The following is a 25,326-nucleotide window of genomic DNA, read 5'->3' as shown; positions in this document are numbered from 1 at the left end:
TAACTGTTTCATTAACATTGCTCCCATAAAAACAACCTGTTTAAGTTTCAGTTAGTTTTTTTTTAATATTTATTTATTTGGTTGCATCGGGTCTTAGTTGCAGTAGGTGGGCTCCTTAGTTGCAGCTCGCCAGCTCCTTAGTTGTGGCATGCGAACTTTTACTTGCAGCATGCACGTGGGACCTAGTTCCCAGAACAAGGATCGAAACCAGGCCCCCTGCACTGGGAGTGCCAAGTCTAAACCACTGCGCCACCTGAGAAGTCCCTCAGTTACAGCTTTTGTTTGTTTTTTATTTGTAAACTTTTTATTTGTAAACTAACCTGATAGAAACCATAACTTACTTTAGCATATTTCAATTTGCAGTACTTTAGATCTCTGAATTTAAACAATATTCACATAACCTCTTCGGTAATAAACTTCAAATTTATCTTAAGAAATCCTTATACTTTTATTCAAACAACAACAGCAAAAAATTGCACTAAGAACATTTCCATGAAGGGACTTCGCTTGTGGTCCAGTGGGTAAAACTCCGCATTCCCAAAGCAGGGGGCCTGGGTTCGATCCCTGGTTGGAGAACTAGATCCCACATGCATGTTTCAACTAAGAGCCCACATGCCACAACTAAGACCAGGCTCAGCCAAAATAAATACATTTTTAAAAAAGAAAAGAAAGACAATTTCCATGGAGAATATTGTCCATATTCCAAGAGAGCAAAGTTTAAATACAATAAAATGTAATAAGAGCCACTTCTACTATCAAAAGTCTGCTATGAGCAAATACACTTAAATTCTACCTTTGTGAAACCATAATCAAAATGAAAAGACGGGACTTCCCTGGTGTTCCAATGGTTAAGAATCCACCTTCCAATTCAGAGGACGCGGATTCAATCCCTGGTCAGGGAACTAAAATCCCACATGCCATGGGGCCACTAAGCCCGCACGCCATAACTAGAGACTAGAGAAGGCTGCACACCATAATTAGAGACTAGAGAAGCCTGCGCGCCACAACTAGAGAAGCCCGCACACTGCAATGAAGACCCAGCGCGCGCGCGCGCGCGAGCGCACACACACACACACACACACACACACACACAAACAAACAAAAAGAAAAACAAGGGCTTCCCTGGTGGCACAGTGGTTGAGAGTCCGCCTGCCAATGCAGGGGACCCAGGTTCATGCCCCGGTCCGGGAGGATTCCACATGCCACGGAGCAGCTGGGCCCGTGAGCCATGGCCGCTGAGCCTGTGCGTCCAGAGCCTGTGCTCCGCAACGGGAGAGACCACAACAGTGAGAGGCCCGCATACCACACACACAAAAAAAAAAAAACACGAAAAGGCAACCCATAGAATGGGAAAAAATATTTGCAAACGATGTAACCAACAAGGGATTAATCTCCAAAATATACAAACAGCTCATGCAGCTCAGTATCAAAAAAAACAACCAAATCAAAAACTGGGCAGGGAATTCCCTGATGGTCCAGTGGTTAGGACTACATGCTTTCACTGCCAAGGGCCCAGGTTCGATCACTGTTCAGGGAACTAAGATCCTACAAGCCAAGCTGCAGGGCCAAAAAAAGGGCAGAAGATCTAAATACACATTTCTCCAAAGAAGACATACAGATGGCCAAAAAGCACATGAAAAGATGCTCAACATCACTAAATATTAGAGAAATGCAAATCAAAACTACAGTTAAGTATCACCTCACATCAGTCAGAATGGCCATCATCAAAAAGTCTACAAATAATAAGTGCTGGAGAGGGTGTGGAGAAAAGGCAACCCTCCTACACTGCTGGTGGGAATGTAAACTCGTACAGCCACTATAGAGAACAGTATGGGGGTTCCTTAAAAAACTAAAAATAGAACTACCATATGATCCAGCAATCCCATTCCGGGGCATATATCTAGAGAAAACCATAATTCGAAAAGATACATGCACCCCAATGTTCAATGCAGCACTATTTACGATAGCCAAGACATGGAAGCAACCTAAATGTCCACTAATGGAGGAATGGATAAAGAAGGTGTGATATATATATATACACACACATACATACGTACAGTGGAATATTACTCAGCCATAAAAAGAATGAAATAATGCCATTTGCAGCAACATAGACAGACTTAGAGATTATCATACTAAGTGAAGTCAGAAAAAGAAAAATATAGTATCACTTATATGTGGAATCTAAAAAAATGATACAAATGAACTTATTTACAAAACAGAAACAGACTCACAGACTTCAGAAACAAACTTATGGGGACATCACTGGTGGCTCAGTGGTTAAGAATCCGTCTGCCAATACAGGGGACACGGGTTCAAGCCCTGGTCCGGGAAGATCCCACATGCCATGGAGCAACTAAGCCTGTGCGCCACAACTACTGAGCCTGCGCTCCACAACTACTGAGCCCGTGCGCCACAGCTACTGAGCCTGTGCTCTAGAGCCTGCAAGCCACAACTACTGAGCCCGCATGCCACAACTACCGAAGCCCGTGCACCTAGAGCCTGTGCTCCACAACAAAAGAAGCCACTGCAAGGAGAAGCCCACGCACTGCAACAAAGAGTAGCCCCTGCTTGCCGCAACTAGAAAAGGCCCGCGTGCAGCAACAAAGACCCAACACAGTAACAAATAAATAAATAAATAAATAAAATTAAAAAAAAAAAAATTATGGTTACCAAAGGGGAAATGTTGGGAGGAAGGATAAATTAGGAGTTTGGGATTAACATACACACACCACTATATATAAAATAGATAATCAACAAGGACCTACTGAAGAACACAGGGAACTCTACTCAATATTCTGTAATAACCTATATGGGATAAGAATCTGAAAAAGAATGTATAAATAAATAACTACATATATATGTGTGTGTGTGTGTGTGTGTGTGTGTGTGTGTGTGTACAACTGAATCACTTTTCTGTATACCTGAAATAATACAACATTGTAAATCAACTATACTCCAGAAAGGCGGGGGCGGGTGCGGACCGAGAGGCGGGGGATGTCACAGGCCCAGCCCCACAGGCCCCTCTCCCGGGGGGGCCGTGCAGGGCCGGAGGGGCGGCGGACGCGTCCGCATCGGGGTCCTCCGCCACCCTCGGCGCGGGAGGTGGGCCAGGGTTCCCGGGCGCTCGCGGCCCTTGCGCTCTTCAAAAAGAAAAAAAAAAACTATACTCCAATATAAAATAAAAATTAAATATAAATAAATAAATGGTTAAAAAAAAATTCTAGCTTTACAAGAAAATTCCAGATCCAAAGGATTAAATTTTTTTGGTTGGAGTAGAAAAAGGAGGGGGAAGAAAGGCTACAAATATATCTATAAATGTCGAAGTTATTTCCTGAACATGTATACATTCTACAGACAAGTAACTTTTTTTTTTTTTTAATTTTTATTTATTTATGGCTGTGTTGGGTCTTTGTTGCTGTGCGGGCTTCTCATTGCAGTGGCTTCTCGTTGCAGAGCACGGGCTCTAGGCGCAGCATGGGCTTTAGTAGTTGTGGCTCACAGGCTCTACAGCACAGGCTCAGTAGTTGTGGCACACGGGCTTAATTGCTCCGTGGCATGTGGGATCTTCCCGGACCAGGGATCGAACCCGTGTCCCCTACACTGTCAGGCGGATTCTTAACCACTGCGCCACCAGGGAAGTCCCGACAAGTAACTTTTAATGTTGGATTTCACATACATTTTTAAATAAGAAGAAAAAATTTAGGATGGTATAATTTTACTTATATTAAGTTGCTTTTTTAATTAAAATTGAATGATTTACTTTACACCAGATCAATGGAACAGAAAAGAGACCCAGCAATAAACGCATGCATGTGTTCAATCAATCTATCAATACAACAAAGGAACCAAGAATATACAATAGGAAAAGGGTACTCTCTTCAACAAATCGTCCTGGGAAAGCTGGACAGCCACATGCAAAACAATGAAACTGGACCACCATCTTAAACCATACACAAAAATTAATTCAAATGAATAAAAGACTTAAATTTAAGACTTGAAACCATAAAACTCCTAGGAGAGAACACGGGGGTAATATGCTCCTTGACCCTGGTCTTAGCAATGAATTTTTGAATTTGATACCAAAAGCAAAAATAAACAAGCAGGACTACATCAAACTAAAAAAGGTTCCGCACAGCAAAGGAATCCACCAACAAAATGAAAAAGCAACCTCTGAAATTGGAGAAAATATTTGCAAATCAAATATCTGATAAGAGGTTAATATCCAAAATTATATTTAAAGAATTCACACAACTCAATAGCCACCCCCCGCAATAAAAACCCCACAATCCAATTTAAAAATTGGCAGAGGAACGGAAAAGACATTTTCTTCCAAATACAACACATGAATGGCCAACAGGCACATGAAAAGGTGCTCAAGGTACATGAAAAGGTGCTCAAAATCAGGGAAATGCAAATCAAAGCCACAATGCATATCAGCTCACACCTATCAGAATGGCTGTCATCAAAAAGACAAGGGGGGCTTCCCTGGTGGCGCAGTGGTTGGGAGTCTGCCTGCTGATGCAGGGGACGCGGGTTCATGCCCCGGTCCGGGAACATCCCACATGTGGCGGAGCGGCTGGGCCCGTGAGCCATGGCCACTGAGCCTGTGCGTCCGGAGCCTGCGCTCCGCAATGGGAGAGGCCACAGCAGTGAGAGGCCCGCGTACCGCAAAAAAAAAAAAAAAAAAAAGACAAGGGATAGGACTTTCCTGGAGGCGCAGTGGTTAAGAATCCGCCTGCCAATGCAGGGGACACGGGTTCGAGCCCTGCTCCGGGTAGATCCCACATGCCGTGGAGCAACTAAGCCTGCGTGCCACGACTACTGAAGCCCGTGCTCAACAAGAGAAGCCACCGCAATGAGAAGCATGTGCACCGCAAAGAAGAGTAGCTCCCGCTCACCACAACTAGAGAAAGCCCGCAAGCAGCAACAAAGACCCAGTGCAACCAAAAATAAATAAATAAAAATTAAAGAAAAAAAAAAAGACAATGGATAACAAAATACTGGTGAAGATGTGGAGAAAAGGGAACCCTTGTGCACTGTTGGTGGAAATGTAAATTGGTGCAGGCACCATGCAAAAGCCAATACGGAATGAAAACTATGCCGTATGATTCAGCAATCCCACTTCTGGGTATGTACCCAAAGGTACATACGGAAGAGATATGGAAGAGATTTATCTGTACTCTCATGTTCACTGCAGCATATTCACAACAATCAAGATAAAGAAGCAACCTAAATGTATATCAGTGGGTGAATGGATACAGAAAATGTGGTACATAAATACAATGGAATACTATTCAGTCATGAGAAAGAAGAAAATCCTGCCATTTGCAACAACATGGATGGACCTTGAGAGCATTATGCTAAGTGAAATATGCCAAACAAATACTGCATGGTATCTACTTATATGAAGAATCTAAATAAAAAGTCAAACTCATAGAAAAAGAATAGAAAAGTGGGTGCCAGGGGCTGAGGGGTGGGGAGTGGGGAAGGTTGATAAAAGGGGACAAAGTTTTAGCTATAAGATGAATAAAGTCTGAGGATCTAATGTATAACATTGTGACTACAGTTAACAACACTATACTGTATAAGTGAAATTTGCTGAGAGAAAAATGTTCTCTCTCTCTCTCTCTCACACACACACATACACACACACAAACACACACACACACACAAAGGATAAATAGGGGAATTCCCTGGAAGCCCAGTGGTTAGGACTCCATGCTTCCACTGCAGGGGGCACGGGTTCGATCCCTGGTCTGGGAACTAACATCCCATAAGCCATGGGGTGCAGCCAAAAAAAAAAAAAGATAAATATGTAGTTGAAGATGTGTTAATTAATTAGATGGGAGGAATCCTTTCACAAGGATTCTTTTCACAATCCTTTCCTTTATACATATTCAAATCATCATTATATACACTTTAAATGTCTTAAAATTTCATCAATTACACCTGAACTGAATGAAAAATACTCAATGCTACAAGTCTTGTGAAACAAACTATAAAAAATGCTTCACGTACCTAGGGGCAGGACAGGAATAAAGATGCAAACGTAGAGAATGGACTTGAGGACACAGGGAGGGGGAAGTTGGGACGAAGTGAGAGAGTGGCACTGACATATATACACTACCAAATGTAAAAGAGATAGCTAGTGGGAAGCAGCCGCATAGCACAGGGAGATCAGCTTGGTGCTTTGTGACCACCTAGAGGGGTGGGATAGGGAGGGTGGGAGGGAGATGCAAGAGGGAGGGGATATGGGGATATGCGTATGCACATAGCTGATTCACTTTGTTATACAGCAGAAACTAACACATCATTGTAAAGCAATTATACTCCAATAAAGATGTTAAAAAACAATGCTTCATGTTACACCTCTGTATTAGTCTATACAAGATTATGAGCTAGTTCAAAGTATATAAATATATTTTAGAAACAAAGTATTATGAATTTCTGAAACTATTACTTAGCAAATCAGGTGCAAAATGAAAGTAATTGGCTTTAAAGAAACGTATTGCTAAATACATTAAATTACGCATTAAAATTAAGCCTTTGTGTCTTCTCAATAAAAACACGGTAAAAGAGAATTAGAAATTCAATGATATCCTAACTTCAAAATTGGTTTTTAGCAATTCTACACATTAGATAGATAGGTAGATAGACATAAGCAACTGGGGCAATCCATACATTAAGCAGTTTAAATGCCTTAAACTACCTCTGTCCAAAACCAGGTATCCAACGCAAGGAAAAAGAAAGCCAAAAATATAAAGATAGTTGAAGAGGTCCACACTAGCCAGAGCCACCATCATAATGAGAGATCTTTCATGTTCTCTCACTCCTATACCTATGATAACTCCCAAATGCCTGGTAATGTCTCAAGGTACCCTACCTAGTTTGTGAAACTTAAGAACCAAAACAATATGAATATATACAATAGTTCATAACATGCTCCTCATATTGTTTAAGCAATATTGACTTAGTACCACGCAAAAGAAATTGGTTTTAAAATATCTTGAAGTACATCTTAAGTTACCAATATTCAAGTTAAGAATATAATTTACTTTATGGAAAAAACTCAATTCATAGTTTAGGCACCAAAAAATTATAAACTAAACTAACTAGAAAACTTAACAGGATCACAGCCCATTTTAGTCCTACTTGGAAAACAAGATTCAATACCATTCAATTTTCAATCTTCTAATTTCAAATATATATCTAGTTTTCAATCTTCTAATTTCAAGTATATATCTAGCACTCCAAAACAAAAACAAGAACACAGAGAATATACATACAACCTGCTAATTTTTACGTAAGTCTAATAAATGTAAAGTTGGGGGTTAAAAGCCTAATACAATGGGATATTATGTGACATTAAAAAGAACGAACTGTTGACACATACTATAAAATGGTGAAGCTTGGAAACATTATAAGTGAAAGAAGCTAGTCACAAAAGGCCACATATTATTCCATTTGTATGCAATGTCCAAAACATGCAAATCCATAGAGACGGAAACTTAGATTAGTGGTTGCCTGGGACTTGTGGGAAATAAAGAGTGACGACAAATAGGTACAAGATTTCTTTTGGGGCGGGTGATGAGCTTGGTGCTGAGGAACCTGCAGCGGGCAGTGCCCGAGGCGGGCGCGGCTCCGTGAGAAGGTGCAGGCAGTGCGGAGAGCCCTGTGGGTGCAGAGGTTCGACCTGGGGGTCGTCTGTGTCGACAACAGATTCAGCCGATTAATACAATCTACACAAACAAAAATACCCCAACAGATGTGCTTTCCTTTCCATTTCACGAGGATCTGAAAGCAGGCAAAATTCCCCAGCCTGATTTTCCAGATTACTATAATTTAGGAGACATTTTCCTGGGAGTAGAGTATATCTTCCAGCACTGCAAAGAAAATGAAGATTCCTATGACATCCTGACTGTGACTGCCACCCACGGGCTCTGTCACCTGCTGAGCTTCACACACAGCACGGAGGCCGAGTGGCAGAAGCGGTACCAGAAGGAGAAGCAGGTTCTCGAGGAGCTAAGCAGGCACACAGGGACCAGGTTTCTGCCCCTGAGCAGGGGCCTCTTCTGACTGAAGTGTCACAGTATGAATGAAAGGTGGATCCCCCCCTTGGGCCCCAAGGATCAGGGGTCCCCCACGCTGAGGTCCCTGCTGGCCACTGCTGTCCTGTGGGGCTGCAGAAGTGCCAGCCCTAGCAGGTGCTGAATTCTATGAGTGGAACCTGCCTCTTAAAACACTAGAGAAATTTCCACTCATTTCTTTGTTCAGGACACAGGTAGGTGTGTTATTTTCAGTGTTGTAAATAAAATAGTTCTAAGTGCTCAGAAAAAACAAAAAAGATTTATTTTGGGGGTTCTAAAACTAGGTTATGGTAATGGTTGCACAATTCTATAAATATAATAAAAACCACTGAATTTTATACTTTAAAGTGATGAACTTTGGGGGTATGTAAATTACATCTCAAAAAAGCTGTTTTTAAAAAAGATCAATTAGATAAGCTCTCAGCAGTAGGTATAGTGTGTCATTAAGAACACTAGTATAGTATACAGTGTGATTAAGAGCACTGGCTGGAGCCAGACTGCCTGCCTGTACCACTTATATAAACTGTTCAATTGTAGGCAGGTTAAGTAACCTACACTTCATAGTAAAAAGAGAGTTAACAGACATAAAAACACTCAGAATAGCACCTGGCTTACATTAAGTATTATATGAGTTACTCTTATTAATCAGCCTTTTACAGGAGAGAAAAATCCACACTTCTTTGAAGTTCAACTAAAAATGAATGTAAAAATTATCCTTAATGAAAATTGTTACTTTTTAAATTTAGAGTGTACATGAATAATGGAACATACATATCACATTAAAATAATCTAGGGGAAATACAATATATAAATTATAGCTCTCAATTTATAAATATTATTTGGTTTCAGTTTTAATCTACTTTGTAATCCTACCTTATACCTTCAAGGAGCCAACGTTAAATGTAATTAAACGCATCACTTATACCAACTGGTTTTGATAATCTTAACTTGTCCAATTCTTTTAATTTACAAAATGAGTGTTCCCTCTAGTGGTATTTTACAATGAAAAAGTCAATGTTTACAAAAGATGGAAGATTTTATTTATAAACATTAAATTATTATAAACATTTAACTGTTTTAGTATTTGTCAAGTATTGAATGGGTAATAAGTTAATCATATTTTATAAAACAATGAAAATGCAATATATTTCTTCTACCATGAAGAAACTGAAGTTCTCTGCAGATCATTCCTAGTATACTATTATAAAATTTTAAATGAATGGTAAATATCTTAATAGTCCTTCAGATATTCAGAGGCTATATACTCATACCTACCTCAAAGAGAAGCCCTTTAGGACTATTATATGAAGATCGTTTTTCAGAATTCATACCATGGAATAGATTTTAAACAGATGCCAAGAAATGTCACAGATTTAATAAGCCACACAACTAACCCGGGTTTGAAAGTTCCTGAGCTGTTCTAACTGCCCAGCAGGCCTCCCTGATTAAGATGGAGACTATAATTTTGGAAGTAAAAAGCAAATTCATAAAAAACTAGAAGCCCCACAACTAGGAACAAAGAAGAACTCTCTCTCCTGGCAAGCATGTTATTTTATCCCCAGAAATAAGCAGTTGCCAAAATATAACTCATAATTGTTTATATATAACATTATCCAAGTATTATCAATACTTCTGGGGAAAAGGCTGTCAATTTCCATTCCTCTTGGATGACACTCTTCATATTTTAGTTCTTCCTTGATGATTCTCTGGTCTATCACTATGAAAAGTAATACAACAATATAGCTACTTAAAGTTAGTGAACATCTATTACGTAACCAATACCATTCTAGGTCCTTTTATCACCATTTTCTACAGTGTAACATATTTTTAAAAATCACTTCCACATACTTCATCTTCCCAGAGAGTATATTCCAATGGAAGGATAGCAGCAAGGAAGAAGTGCCTTTCAAGATTAGTGACTGTCATCAAGATTTATGAGTTGCCATAAAAACTTCCAAAGATCTCTTCTGGTACCACAGCCACAATCTCCTACAGATTTTGCTTCATCAATCCCTTGACCTCAATCTACCACTTTCTCAACCTAAGTCTATCAGAATAATCTTTAGTCTTGCCTGTAGTGCTTAACCCCTTGTCACCTGGACAGCAGAGAGAACCTGAGACTGTTTAAATCTCAGCTAATACTCGACTGAACCAGAGAAATGGCCTAATGTACATCAGTATTTCACGCAATTAAAGGCCTCTCATTCTGCCATTCCTACTCTTGCAAATCATCCTTTCTTCCCTTGGATTCAAAGCGATGAGAGTCTAACCTTAAAGGCCATATTTCAGGGTATTCTTGATCTCATGGGCTAAGTTCATGCTGTAATGGGCCACTTTAGAAAACTATCAAATCCAGGTACAAACATCGAGAGAAATGCGTGAAGAATAGAAAGAGAAGGGTAAGAATTATACAAAGGATAGCAAAGGAGTTATAACAATTGAATTAAAAATTTAGCTGAATGTCCTAATGGTCAAGCTAGGCACATACAATGAGATTTTATCATAACATTTATAATATTTGGTACACCTGCTTAAAAAGTTCAAATTTAAAAAGTGGTTCCTTGAGGGCTTCCCTGGTGGTGCAGTGGCTGAGAGTCCGCCTGCCAATGCAGGGGACACGGGTTCGAGCCCTGACCCGGGCAGATCCCACATGCTGCAGAGCAGCTGGGCCCGTGCGCCACAACTACTAAAGCCCACGCGCCATGCTCTGCAATAGGAGAAGCCACTGCAGTGAGAAGCCCGTGCACCGAGAAAAAAAAAAAAAAAACACGGTGGTTCCTTGGACTTCCCTGGTGGTCCAATGGTTAAGACTTCTGCGCTTCCACTGCAGGGGGCACTGATTCAATCCCTGGTTGGGGAACTAAGATCCCACATGCCCCACAGTACCCACCCCCCCCACCAAAAAAAAACAAAAAAAACAAAAGTGGTTTCTTAACCAAATAGAGTAACTTACTCCTACTTTAGGACACTCCTACTGCAGGACTGCAAGTATTCCCCAAGAGTAAAATTGGGGGAATATTTTAAACTATTTTAAATAGTTTAAAAAATATTTTAAACGAACAAGGCTAATGGTAACAAGGACAGAAGACTTTACAGATGTTTATAAGGAGATTCACAACTGTATACATTGCTATAAGTTATGTTTACCCTCTAACTCAAGTAAGTAATCCTCAAACAAACAGAATAAGGCTAAAAAAATCTTTTCAGTTTGAGCCCTATCTGTATATAATCTCTGCTCAGGTGTGCAATATACAACCACTTCACTAGAGTATAAAACCTATTAAGAATCACTGTACTAATGGTTCAATTAACAATTATTAAGCAACTGTTCTAGGTCCTGCTGCACAAAAGAATAATGGAACAGACCCCATCCTTAGGGAACAATAGATCAATCCTGTCAACGGACATTAGCATATCCAACTATTTACAACATATGTGAGACTGTGGTATGTATAATCATAATCTGTGCAAGTTTGTCAAAACTAACAAATTTTCTTATGAAATATTAAATAAATTAGGTGATTGGTTTTTTCCATTGTTTTTGGCTACTGACTTAAATCCATTTGTATCTCTAATCAAGCCACACTGTTTTACACTTATACTTCTTTTTTAGATTAAGAAATTGTGCCAATTTTTAATTAGGTGGTTTTTACTATAATTTATTGCATTTCTCACATCAAGGATTTCAGAATTCTAACATTACATCTTATTTTACTAAATTCTGCTTTTTAGAAAAGTAATTTTAACTACTTTATTCTATTCTCCCCTTTATTCAGTGTTTATCGTTCCTAATTGTATTTCTAACCCCTCTCCCCCAATTCAATCAAGTATCCTACAATTAGATGTAAAGCATCTACAAACAGTTGTCGGGGACAATGTCACAAGCCTGATACCAAAAATCTAAAGTATTTTAACCATTTACAGCATAAAAGAGGCTATGACAGAAGGTTGATAGGCTCTGACCTATTCTCATACAAACATCTATCTAAATGCCACTTTTTTCAACATGTGGTCTTCACTCACTTTAACTGGTTCAGTTCCTGAAAAAAGTGGGTTTCAGACAATATACTATAACTCCAATCAGTTACATAAGACACAACTAACCTTTTGCTCTGCTTGCAGTTGGTCACATCTTTCTTTCTCATGGTTAAGTTCTCTTTCCATTCTTCCAACTTGTTCTCGAAGTTGTGTTGTTTCTTTTTCCAGAACAGCAATTAACTTTAACAGTTCTTCTTTTTCTTTCATGGTTTTCTCAATTTTCAACTATAAAACAGAAAACTCAAATTGTTTTTTTTTAATCTTATAATACATTACTAATTCAGTTTCCCATTTCAAAAAAATAGTGAAGAAATTTGCAGAAAGAAATTTTACATACTATCTACTTCGTATCAATCAGACTCTTTTAGTCTTCAGTTAGAAAAATTCATGAATCATAAACTTAAACCATTTTTTGGTTGGGCAAAGAAAAAAACATTACAAGAAGGTATAAAAGTAATGAATTTTATTATGAAGTTGCCTGCTAATCACTTTTCAAATCAGTACTACAAATGAGGCATATTAAGTTTCATAAGTGACTTAATTCTGGGCTTTTCTTATTTTGGGTAATAATCAAGGAGAAAAATGTGTACCTCTTCTTGAATGCAAATCTATGGGAAATCTTTGAATCTATTAAGAACTTCCTTGTGTGTTACATAAGGCCTTCATCTATGGGATTACTGTGAAAAGTTCTTTAAATAAGGTACTATGGAATAAGTTTCTATATGTATAAAGTGGCCTCTATTTAGCTAAATTAAAAGAAACTTTATAAGTAAATGCAAATTTTAGGACAAAAATGCACACTGTAACATATTAACAATATAATTGACTCTTACATGAACACTAAGTTACTTAGTTCAGGAAAATCTAAACTCCAGTATTCTAAAAATTACCAAATTAAGGGACCTAAAATAGTAAATAAAATGGTTAATATTTCTCTTACAGCAAGAAGTCTGATTCTATTAAAAAAAAAAAAAAAGAAGTCTGATTCTAACAAGGGAAGAAGAATGGAGACTCAGAGGGAAAACTTCACAAAGGAGGCACCATACATTTAGCTAAAATAAAATGTTTTCCCCCAATACACCCCAAGTCACTTTTCCAGGGTCATAGAATCAAACTCTAATTAAACTCTAAAATGGCTCTTATGAAAGTTAAAGAACTGTAAAATTTTTAAATGACCCATCTATCTCTTTCATCAGACTAAATGAAAATGACAGGAGTAAATGCCCTCAAAAGAGAAAAGTTTGGGCTTCCCTGGTGGTGCAGTGGTTGAGAGTTCGCCTGCCAATGCAGGGGACACGGGTTCGTGCCCCGGTCTGGGAAGATCCCACGTGCCGCGGAGCGGCTGAGCCTGTGAGCCATGGCCGCTGAGCCTGTGCGTCCGGAGCCTGTGCTCCGCAACAGGAGAGGCCACAACAGTGAGGGCCCGTGTACCAAAAAAAAAAGAGAAAAGTTTACTTATTCACTTAATTTTTTACCTTACCTATTTTTTAAAAAATCATGTTTGGCTCTAAACTTTCTGGCCACTTAAAAATAAAGATACACCTTGACACAGTACAACAGAAACATTATAAAAGAACCATTTTTTCCCAGTGATTCATTTAACTGACACATACTTTAGAGTTCACTGAATCTTAAGTAGAAATTTTTAAAAGGAATTAAAATTATATGAAAGTGTATACAAGTCTAATTCCTGTCCCCAGTTTTGCATTCTGGTATCTTTCGAGCAAACAAAAAGGTTAAAATTTTACCATGAACACCCATAACCTAAATTCAATAATTATTAATATTTTGCCATATTTACTCTCCCTCTATATATCTAAGTTTTATTTCTTTTTCTTTCTTTTTTTTTGTTAAAGCATTTGAAACATAATTGCAGATACTTCACCCCTAAGTGCACAGGCCAAGCATCTCCTAATAAGTAGTCTTGTATTTAACCACTACCGTGATCATAGCTAAGAAAATTAACAATAATTTTATAACACCCAACGGGTAGTCCATAGTTAAAATATACTACACTACCCCCAAAATATCTACTTTTTAGAAATCTAGGATACAACCAAGGTTCACAAACTGAAGGACTGTGGCTCAATCATTCTTAATAACAGTGCCCTAGATAATGTCTCACACTTGTACTAATTTGGTGCATTTTTAGTAAAATCATTAAAGATTTTGATAAATGTGGAAATTTAAAAGACTCGTCAAAAAATTGATCAGAATATAAATACCTTATCTCAGAAACATTTACCTAAGAGACAGCATACATTTTATGAGTAGGAAGAAGAGAACTAAATTGTGCAATGTCCCAATCTACTTGGAGCACAAAAGATAGGTAGATGCCAAAATGCCTGTTGTTTTTCTGTTGGAGGTCCTGAAATCAGGGTGGTCTAACAAGTATCCAAAAAACTGCAATATAAACAGTCACTGCATTCTTAATAAGATCGAGGCTTGTTTCAGCATCTTTGACTAGCATTCAAATACCAGGCTAAAAACCTTGATCAGCAGGCGGTTGTCACCACAAAATGTTTTAGTCACCCTATAAAAGTTACATTTCTTTATTTAAGATAAGAGAGGAATTTCTGGAAGGGGGAAGGAAAGATACAGAAAAATTCACAGTAAGTTACTGGTTCCTTCTAACCTTCTTAGTTCGACTGTCTAATATCTATAACCTCTTGTCTTTTTTCTGTAGTCTGTTTTTTAAGATAAATAAAATCAAAGGCATAAAATATTTACATATAAAAAACATCCATCTGAGTATAAAGAATAAGCAATGACTCATCATAGGCTAAATAGGAATGTAAAATAACCAAAAATATATACTGAACCAATTAAAGATCTTTTTCACAGAAACTCAATATAATATTCTAATTTTTTAGGTTTAGGGTAAAGATATTGAGAAATATCTTGAAATAGGAATGCTGTTCTATTTTTTTCCTTCACTAAGTACTAAAAATTAAGACATATGGCATTAGACCATCTACATAGAAAATTTCTTTTGATGCAAGTGCAATGACTCCAAAATATTCAGTGAAAATAGTGAGAAACTTTTTCACCTTTTTTTTTTAATTATGGTTAATCCAGCTTATTCATTTGATCAAATAAACAGGACAAGAAATCATTGTAAAAACGCTGAACCTAAATTATGAGACTGGGACGCTTCACTGATTCACTGCCACACGTGAGACAGAGCATGCTTGTGTTATAGTGAAATGAAGTTCACATCCAATTACAGTTAGACTTACTGCTTCATACCACTTTACCATCAGCTTCACCCCCAAATCTGTATTATTCTACAATCAAACAGATTAGGCCATCCCTAAAGAAGAAAGGTTAGGGGGGAGGGAACATTAGGAAGTTTTAGGTCTAAATTCTCTCAATAATTACTTATTGCAGATATACTATGCACAAAATACTGATAAGCCTAGGGACAGTCCCTGCCACAGTGAAATCAGTAACATAATTGTGACAGAAAATTTTTTTTAAGTATTTCAAAAACAACACTCTAAGTTTATTATTTTAGTTAAAAAGCATTTGATTTTCAGGTTATACTCCTGCATAACCTAAAAATTCTTAAAATGCCAACCAACATGAGCTCTGTTTGTAATTTATCTATGACTGATTTGTCTTTTTTAAAACACTCACTATTTTTAAGTCACAGTTCATAACAAAATAATCCAGTTCATAATATAAATTTATGAATCACCAGATCACTGTTGGTACCAACCTCAAGAAGGCCAGCTTTTGTGGTCACCACCAACATGTCAGAATTTCCCTCATCCTCCATAGTAAGCAACTCTTCAACTGGAGAAGAAGCTCGAAACTGAAAAGGTGTACTTGCTCCACGAATTTCACCCTTATGGGTAACATAACAGAACTGATAAAATTCTCCATCATCATTTGGAAGGTAATATCCTAAGAGGAAGTTAGCAAACAAAAAAAGTATTAAATTTTCTGTTATAAAATTATTTGAATTTAACAAATCTTGCCATATCCTCTCATTTATGACCCTGTTTCTAAGCACTCAGGATATGTCTTTCCTATCCTTCACAAATTATCTATCAAAAACTAGACTCTTGGGCTTCCCTGGGCGCAGTGGTTGAGAGTCTGCCTGCCGATGCAGGGGACACGGGTTCGTGCCCTGGTCCGGGAAGATCCCACATGCCGCGGAGCAGCTGGGCCCATGAACCATGGCCGCTGAGCCCGCGCATCCGGAGCCTGTGCTCTGCAATGGGAGAGGCCACAACAGTGAGAGGCCCGCGTACCGCAAAAAAAAAAAACAAAAAAAAACAACAACAAAAAAAACCTAGACTCTTCTTTCTTCCCTAAATATGCCCATATTTTTCTTATCTTAGGTCTAAGCTTATACTCTCAGAATATTCTTTCCCTGTATCTTCACTACGGTAAAACCAATTTATCTGGGAGAGTCAAGTATGCAGTTTTCAATGAGAAAGAGGCTGAAGGCGGAGCAATGGAAGAACCAGCATAAAAGCCTAGGAGGACCAGGGGTTGGAATACATCATTTAAAGAAATGTTCCCTCAAATATGACATTAACTAAATGCATAAGAGAGATATTAACAAACGGAATACACTGCACATGTGCACTGTGTAAGGGCAGAAAGAGGATGAGGTCTACTGATGCAGAACAAAAATAAGCTTTGGAACCACACAGATTTATTCTGGAATTCCAGCTCTACCACTAATTATTATTTACTTAACCTCCCCGAGCCCAAATTTCTTATCTATAGAAGAAATTTGAAGCCATCTATCTAAAAGTTCCAAAGTACCATGGATTATGTAGTTCTATCATCTAGCCCACTATCTGACAAATTATATGTGTTCAATATTTGTTCCTTCTCTCTTCAGCTCAACTGTTACCCTCTTTTAAATTTTGCTGTATTATCCTAGCTCAAACTTAATCCTCTCCAAATCCTAGCTCAAAATTAATCCTCTCCAAAGCTCCCATGGTATTTTTTACATTAAAAAAAAAAAATCCTCCACCATGTACTTTGCATTACCATTATACACATGCTTTATAGCCTATATCCAGAACTCAGAAATACTGAGGGCAGATTATTAATAAATATAAAAATTCTGGAATTCCCCCAGAATGACCTGAAACAAGGAAGCATTCAATGACTGTGAAACAAACATACAAAGGTGAATATATTCCCCTTATCTTGGATATTAATATCTACCCAGAAATGTGCATTCACTATGCCTATTATTCCTTCATATCTTGAAATTTTTAGCCTATTATGATATTGACTTTACTTGACTTCATTCTTTAAAAAATAGCTGAACTTTCTCCACAGAGGGGAGGGGGTAGAGAAAATATAAGCCTGAAACATCCTGTGGTGCTTAAAAATAAGAAAGAAGCTGTCAAAAAAGAAGGGGGTGGGGGAGTCAAAAAACACAGAAGCCCCCTTGACAGACCTCCCAATAGCCAGAGAAAGCTAATTTGAGCAACAAAAAAATTATAGCATTAAACTTTATTCCACAGAAGAAAATATATATGCATGAATGAGAAAAGGATGACTCTTCCTAACATAATAATTGCAATTAATAATGTCCAAGAAATGAGAATAGAAAAGCATCATCAGGCAAAAACAACAATAATTATTGCAGGCAAGATCCACTGATGGATACTAAAATTAGTGGGTGAAAGTTTGAGGAGAAACAAGGTATCTCAAAATTGCTCCCCATAATACTGTTAAATCACAAAGGGAAAAATACTAACTTTACAGTGGAGAAACCCAGCAGACACCACCTTAACCAAGTGATCAAGACTAATATTACGGGCTTCCCTGGTGGCGCGGTGGTTAAGAATCCACCTGCCAATGCAGGGGACACGGGTTTGAGCCCTGGCCCGGGAAAATCCCACATGCCACGGAGCAACTAAGCCCGTGCACCACAACTACTGAGCCTGAGCTCTAGAGCCCGCAAGACACAACTACTGAGCCCACGTGCCACAACCACTGAAGCCTGCGTGCCTAGAGCCCGTGCTCCGCAACAAGAGAAGCCACAGCAATGAGAATCCCGCGCACCGCAACGAAGAGCAAGCCCACGCGCAGCAACAAAGACCCAACACAGCCAAAAATAAATAAATAATTAAATAAGTTTTTTTAAAAAGACTAATATTACTACTAAGAAGACAATCAGACATCAAGTACTCTCTGATACAATGCACTGAAAAGAATACATCATCACTTCTATGATATTCTTCCTGAAAATGTATAGCCTCAATCTAATCATGAGAAGCTGTCTGAAAAACTCAAAATGAGGAACATGCTACCAGAACAAAACAAAACTGAACAGTACTCTTCATAAATGTAAAGGTTATGAAAGACAAGGACAGAATGAGGAGCTATCACAGACTGGAGAAGACTATGATGATACGACAACTAAATGCAATGTGGGATTATGGACTGGATCCAGGAACAGAGAAAAGAACACTACAGGAAACACTAGTGAAATCTGAATAAAGTTTGTACTTTAGTCAACAGTGTTGTACCAATGTTGAATTCCTGTTTTTTTAAAATAAATGTGGTTATGCCACATGTTAACATTATGGGAAGCTGGGTGAAGGGTAGATGAAAATTCTGTATACTATTTTTGCAACTTTACATCTAAAATTATTTCAAAATACAAAGTTTTAAAACAAAGTAATACAGGGAATTCCCTGTCGGTCCTTTCCAGTGGTTAGGACTCTGTGCTTCCACTGCAGGGGGGCACAGGTTCGATCCCTGGTTGGGGAACTAAGATCCTGCAAGCCTAGAGGCACAGCCAAAAAAAAGTAATTAAAGGTACATCTAGCAATAAAGTTTTTAAAAACCCCATCCTCCTACTATCTACTACTAAATCCGCAGCTGAGTAACTTTGCAAAGGCCACTACACTTACTTTTAAAGTTTAAATAGAAAAGAAAAATATAGTTTGACTAATCAGCTCTGGTATCATGGCATTAGAAATTCTACAAACTAGATATTCGAGGTCTGATTTTTTTTAAATCTCACAAAAATAATTCACTAAAAATTATGGTTCAAATACCATTTGAGATACAAGATATAGTTATTCAGAACTGAAATTTAAAGCTACCTAGAAATAGCTCTCCTCAGATCAGTAAAACTGAAAATAAAATAGGAAAATGTAAAAACCAAACTCCAAGTCAAATTTTATAGCCTGTAACATTAGCAATCAAATTATAGTAAACAAATAAGGGTCCATTTAGGAAAACAGTTACATTTATGTACACTTTATTAGTTGTTCTGAGTTTTGCATTTCAGGATTCTCATGACTACTCCACAAAATGAGCAAAATTGTTTGGATCATGCTTAAGATTCCTTCTGGCTCTAATTCTCTATGACTAAATTTTTCATGACTCTATCCTGAGCTCCTTATATAACAAACAAGTTCTAGGCAGGCAGAAGATTTTATCTCTGAATTTCAAAGTAAAAATTATGATGACTTTTCAAAAACATGTAAAACTTAGCTCCCATGAAAATGCTTTTACAATATGAACAGAAATAAACTGGATGCTTTTCTCCTTTTTTTCTAACTGCTTTGAAACTTTCTGCTGTCATAAATAAGCAAATTCATTAGTCACTATAACAAATTCTGTATGTTTCTTATTTATTATAAGAAAACTAATCACATTAAAAATGACTGGAGGGCTTCCCTGGTGGCGCAGCGGTTAAGAATCCACCTGCCAATGCAGGGGACATGGGTTCGATCCCTGGTCCAGGAAGAAGCCACATGCCGCAGAGCAACTAAGCCCGTGTGCCACAACTACTGAGCCTGAGCTCTAGAGCGTGCGAGCCACAACTACTGAGCCTGCATGCTGCAACTACTGAAGCCTGCACACCTAGAGCCCGTGCTCCGCAACGAGAGAAGCCACTGCAATGAGAAGCCCGTGCACCGCAACGAAGAATAGCCCCTGCTCCCCGCAACTAGAGAAAGCCCGCGCGCAGCAACGAAGACCCAATGCAGCCATAAATAAATGAATGAATGAATGAATTTTTAAAAGTAGATTAAAAAAAAGAATGACTGGAAATAAAGCCACAACTTTTAAGAACAAATATCTTAATAACAAAATCAGTTCCAATATACACACTTGAATTTGATTATCTAAAAAAAGGCTATGAATTAAAAGATAAACTACAGGGCTTCCCTGGTGGTGCAGTGGTTGAGAGTCCGCCTGACGATGCAGGGGATACAGGTTCGTGCCCCGTTCCGGGAAGATCCCACATGCCGCAGAGCGGCTGGGCCCCTGAGCCATGGCCGCTGAGCCTGTGCGTCCGGAGCCTGTGCTCCGCAACGGGAGAGGCCACAACAGTGAGAGGCCCGTGTACCGCAAAGAAAAAAAAAAAAAAAAAAAGATAAACTACATATATAATTTATAACTTTCTTAATCTATAAAACATCTATGAGAACTTAAATCTCTGTCTATATTACAGTACAAATTTTATTCTCTGAATATGTGTTTCTTGTCACAGTACATAAGGAAACTTTTTTGTATATGCAAGCTCCATGTGATCACATTCCCAACTGATGTTCACACCAAACATATACAAACCTCGCAATAAAGTTTTTTTAAAGAAGTAAACCACCAAAATCCAAAACACTAACACCACCGAATGCTGGTAAAGATGCAGTCCAACAAGAACTCTCATTCACTGCTGGTAGGAATGCAAAATGTTTTTGCCACTTTGTAAAAGAGAGTTTTGGTGGTTTCTTATGAAACTAAACGTATTCCTACCATATAATACAGCAATCATACTCCTTGATATTTATCCAAATGAGTTGAAAACTTATATCCACACAAAAACCTGTGCATGAATGTTTATACCACCTTTACAGCTTTCTTCACAACTGCCAAAACTTGGAAGCAACCAAAATATTCTTTTTGTTTTTGTTTTTTGTTTTTTGCGGTACGGGGGCCTCTCACTGCTGTGGCCTCTCCTGCCGTGGAGCACAGGCTCCGGATGCGCAGGCCCAGCGGCCATGGCTCACGGGCCCAGCCGCCCTGCGGCATGCGGGATCCTCCCAGACCGGGGCACAAACCCGTGTCACCTGCATCGGCAGGTGGACTCCCAACCACTGCGCCCCCAGGGAAGCCCCAAAATATTCTTTAACAGACAAATGGATGAATAAGCTGTGTTACATCCATACAATGGAGTATAATTGGTTTCCTTTGCAATTCTGGGCATTTCATATATATTAAAATATTATACTGAGACAGAGTCCATTAGCTTCCCCAGACCAAAAACAGTCCACGGTATAAACAAGACTAAGAATTTGCTTTAATACAATCCAAAGTCAGTATAATTTTACTACAAAAATCACTCTACAGCAAATGCTGTTATAGATTTCTAAATAAAATTTTTGTGTTTTGTTTTAAAGCAACAGGGTGTATTTTTTTCATATAACAAGCAATCTGGAGGCAGTTGCCTGCTGGCCTTGATTCAGTGGCTCAGACATGTCAGGACAGACATATATGTTCTTGTCTATGCCTTCCCCTCATGGCCACAGGAGGGATGCTGAAGCTCTAGCCACCACCTTTGTGAAGGCAGAATGTGGGGGGAGGGGCAATACCAGGTATATCTCCTCCTTTAAATAAGAGAATTTTTAAAAATCTGTATATAATGCTAAGACAAAAATGAATTTTATATTACTCACATCCATTTTATAGGCAACTTTCCCTATAGAATTTCTACTCTATAAATCCTGTTAATCATCTTTGTGATTTTCATACGGAATATTTTTCTCACCTCTAATTTGTTATATTATCTAATATCAGTAACAGCATTATTTTCTCATTTGAAAAAAAAGATCATCAAAAGACTGCTCTTCAATGAAAGACAATAAGGAAAAAACCTTTCTCTACATAAAATATCATGTGACCTACACTAGATATTTACATTCTTATGACTTCTGATAAAGAAAGATACTAATTCATTCAACTTTAGTCACTAGACATGCTTAAGTAGATCATTACAATAGGGTACATCATTTTTAATGGCAATAAAACATCTAATTTCATCTAGTTCTGCTTTTCAGTTCTCACCTTGAAATGCTAACACACAATTGACCGTTGATCCTTCTACATAATGTTCAGGCACAGGAGACCATAAAAACGTGTAATAATCACGAGCAGTACTCCATCCAACCTAAAGGAAAACAACAAAAACATGGATATTATAAGTGGTTTAATATGAGTGATATCTTATAGCATATTGTTTTTCACTGCATCCTAAAGTTAAAGCGTGCATTAATGTTTACAAATCCTGAGCATTTTAACAATCACGTCAAATTTTTATAATTTTTTATTAAGCTATAACCTAATGCTATAAAAATCTATAACAGCAAAGTTTCTACTATGTATTAAAATGCAATTTGATATCCAATTTCTCAAGGAAAGCCTTAGTACACATATGATCAAATATAAAAACATGCTGCACTTAAAATTTGATTTCACTAAACATGTTTTTAAAATTTATTTTATGCCTTGAATTTAACTGTGTTTTTTTTAGTTAGATTTCCCCCTCCTCCTTAAATCCACTAATTAAACTTCACTAGTCTGTCATCTTTAGTTAAGTCTTGCCTACAGGCAATGGTAAATTTTGTAAAAATTTATTTTTACCTTTATTCCTAAGGTGTTTATATATACAAAAAGACCACCTATGTCCCACCAATCTCTAAAACATTTCCACCTTACAACATGAATATATACATTACATATCTCAGTCTTTATTTTCCAGATGAACTGTACTGTGGTAAATACTGAATATTAGATATGTTTAAAACAGGTACTAGATATCCATTTGCCAGTATATTACAAGAAATTATGCATTATCCACGAGGTTTGATTATACATATATTCTATAATTCTGATCGATTTAGGATTAGAGGGTCCAGAATATTGAAACTGGAAGAATCTTAGTAATCTTTAGTCTCTAAAGGAGAGTTTTCAAACTGTCAGTCACAACCCAGTAGTAAGTGGTAACATTATATCAATTTAGTGGTTCATAGTCACATTTATTTTTTAATTAGAAAGCATCAGAGGGCATGAAGGCTAAGTACTGCTTCATGAAAATTTGTTTCAGGTGTATCTGCATGCAACTTTGCTAGGTCAAATCGCAGAATCGTATTATTTTTATTTCTTTCTGTGTGTCATGGCCAAAAACATCTGAAAGACTATTCGTCTCTTTACAGATGAGAAGCTTGAGGAAACCATGATGTAAGTGATTTTCCTGACCTAAGGCTCAGTTTTTTTCTCTCAGGATTGTTAGAAGGATTACATTAGATGATGAACATAAAAGCAGCACTTGGCTGAGGGCCTGACCCATGATGGGCACTCCATAAATGGTAGTTTTTGCAAGCACAGTATACTGCAGTGATTAAGAGCATAGGAAGTAAGGTCAGACTGCCAAAAAAGATCACTTACTGGCTAAATGACTTCAGACAAGTTATTTCTGTTCCCTCCTCTTTAAAATGGAGATAAAGGCTTATATGTGTATTAAATGAGATACGGCACCGTAGTGGCACCTGGCACAGTGCCTAGCATATTAGTGTTCATTAAACGTTACCATTCATTAATACCCAAGGGGACACAATGTATTAGGGACAGTGATCTTGACTCTAAAATGTTCTGTCTCTCATTCCATATCCCCCAGTGCTTCTATCATCTCCTGAAAAAGAGCCTATTTGAAGTTTTTCCCAAAAGATTCACCTGGTACAAGTCATACCTTGCATTCTTTGTCCCTGTCCATATGGTGGTCTTGAAAGAAATATCAATACTACCCAGAGCTACATCTTTCTTGAAAAAAATCTCCCTAAGTTAACAGGCTCTACCTGGACCAGGTGGTCAAAAGACATGCTAAGTGTACCATTTATTTGTGATGGCTGACATGCAAAACTGCTAATGTCAGAATTATAGATACCTGATTCAAGTGGCACTGAGAACAGCAGTAACAGATACAGTTCACTGTTCGTTTTGGAATAAATATTACCCTCATCTTACAAATTAAGAAACTAGTAAACGGCAGAGTCAGAATCTGAACCTGAAGTTCAAGCTCTTAACCACCAGGATACTACTCACTCTCCTCCTAGCAGGATATAAAATACTCTCATACTTTCTGAAATTCCACTTCCTTCCTTCCAACACTGAGTCAATGTGTTAGCAATTCTTAAAAGAACTGCACGTTTTTGGATTGGGTTGTTTGTTTTTTTGTTATTGAGCTGCATGAGCTGCTTGTATATTTTGGAGATTAATCCTTTGTAAGTTGCTTCATTTGCGAATATTTTCTCCCATTCTGAGGGTTGTCTTTTGGTCTTGTTTATGGTTTCCTTTGCTGTGCAAAAGCTTTGAAGTTTCATTAGGTTCCATTTGTTTATTTTTGTTTTTATTTCCATTTCTCTAGGAGGTGGGTCAGAAAGGATCTTGCTGTGATTTATGTCATAGAGTGTTCTGCCTATGTTTTCCTCTAAGAGTTTGATAGTTTCTGGCCTTACATTTAGGTCTTTAATCCATTTTGAGCTTATTTTTGTGTATGGTGTTAGGGAGTGTTCTAATCTCATATTTTTATATGTACCTGTCCAGCTTTCCCAGCACCACTTATTGAAGGGGCTGTCTTTTCTCCACTGTATATTCTTGCTTCCTTTATCAAAGATAAAGTGACCATATGTGCGTGGGTTTACCTCTGGGCTTTCTATCCTGTTCCATTGATCTATATTTCTGTTTCTGTGCCAGTACCATACTGTCTTGATTACTGTAGTATGGTCTGTAGTATGGTCTGAAGTCAATAGACACTTCTCCAAAGAAGATACACAGATTGCCAACAAACACATGAAAGAATGCTCAACATCATTAATCATTAGAGAAATGCAAATCAAAACTACAAGGAGGGCTTCCCTGGTAGCACAGTGGTTAAGAATCCGCCTGCCAAAACAGGGGACATGGGTTCGAGCCCTGGTCTGGGAAGATCCCACATGCCGCGGAGCAACTAAGCCTGTGCGCCACAACTACTGAGCCTGCACTCTAGAGCCCCCGAGCCACAACTACTGAGCACACGTGTCACAACTACTGAAGCCCTTGTGCCTAGAGCATGTGCTCCGCAACAAGAGAAGCCACTGCAATGAGAAGCCTGTGCACCTCAACGAAGAGTAGCCCCCGCTCACCACAACTAGAGAAAGCCTGCGCAGAG

At 38.1% G+C, this 25,326-nt stretch overlaps 1 protein-coding gene and 1 pseudogene across 1 annotated transcript in view; one reads left to right on the top strand and one right to left on the bottom strand.

The window, feature by feature from the left end:
* TAX1BP1 (Tax1 binding protein 1) overlaps window positions 1-25,326 on the bottom strand; it is an 87,311-nt gene that overhangs the window by 49,112 nt on the left and 12,873 nt on the right. Inside the window, exons 3-5 of the mRNA XM_029233245.1 lie at window positions 22,188-22,290; window positions 15,850-16,037; window positions 12,195-12,353 (exon numbers count right to left, since the gene is read on the bottom strand). Of these exons, the coding sequence (XP_029089078.1) occupies window positions 12,195-12,353; window positions 15,850-16,037; window positions 22,188-22,290 (450 nt within the window). The remainder of the gene's footprint in view (window positions 1-12,194; window positions 12,354-15,849; window positions 16,038-22,187; window positions 22,291-25,326) is intronic.
* On the top strand, window positions 7,591-8,079 carry LOC114901486 (annotated as a pseudogene).

Source organism: Monodon monoceros, unplaced genomic scaffold, assembly GCF_005190385.1.
Source record: "Monodon monoceros isolate NGI ecotype Baffin Bay Population unplaced genomic scaffold, NGI_Narwhal_1 Super_Scaffold_2, whole genome shotgun sequence".
Classification (NCBI taxonomy): Eukaryota; Metazoa; Chordata; class Mammalia; order Artiodactyla; family Monodontidae; genus Monodon; species Monodon monoceros.
Note: the sequence above shows the minus strand (reverse complement) of the source record. Positions and strands in the feature narration are given on the sequence as shown.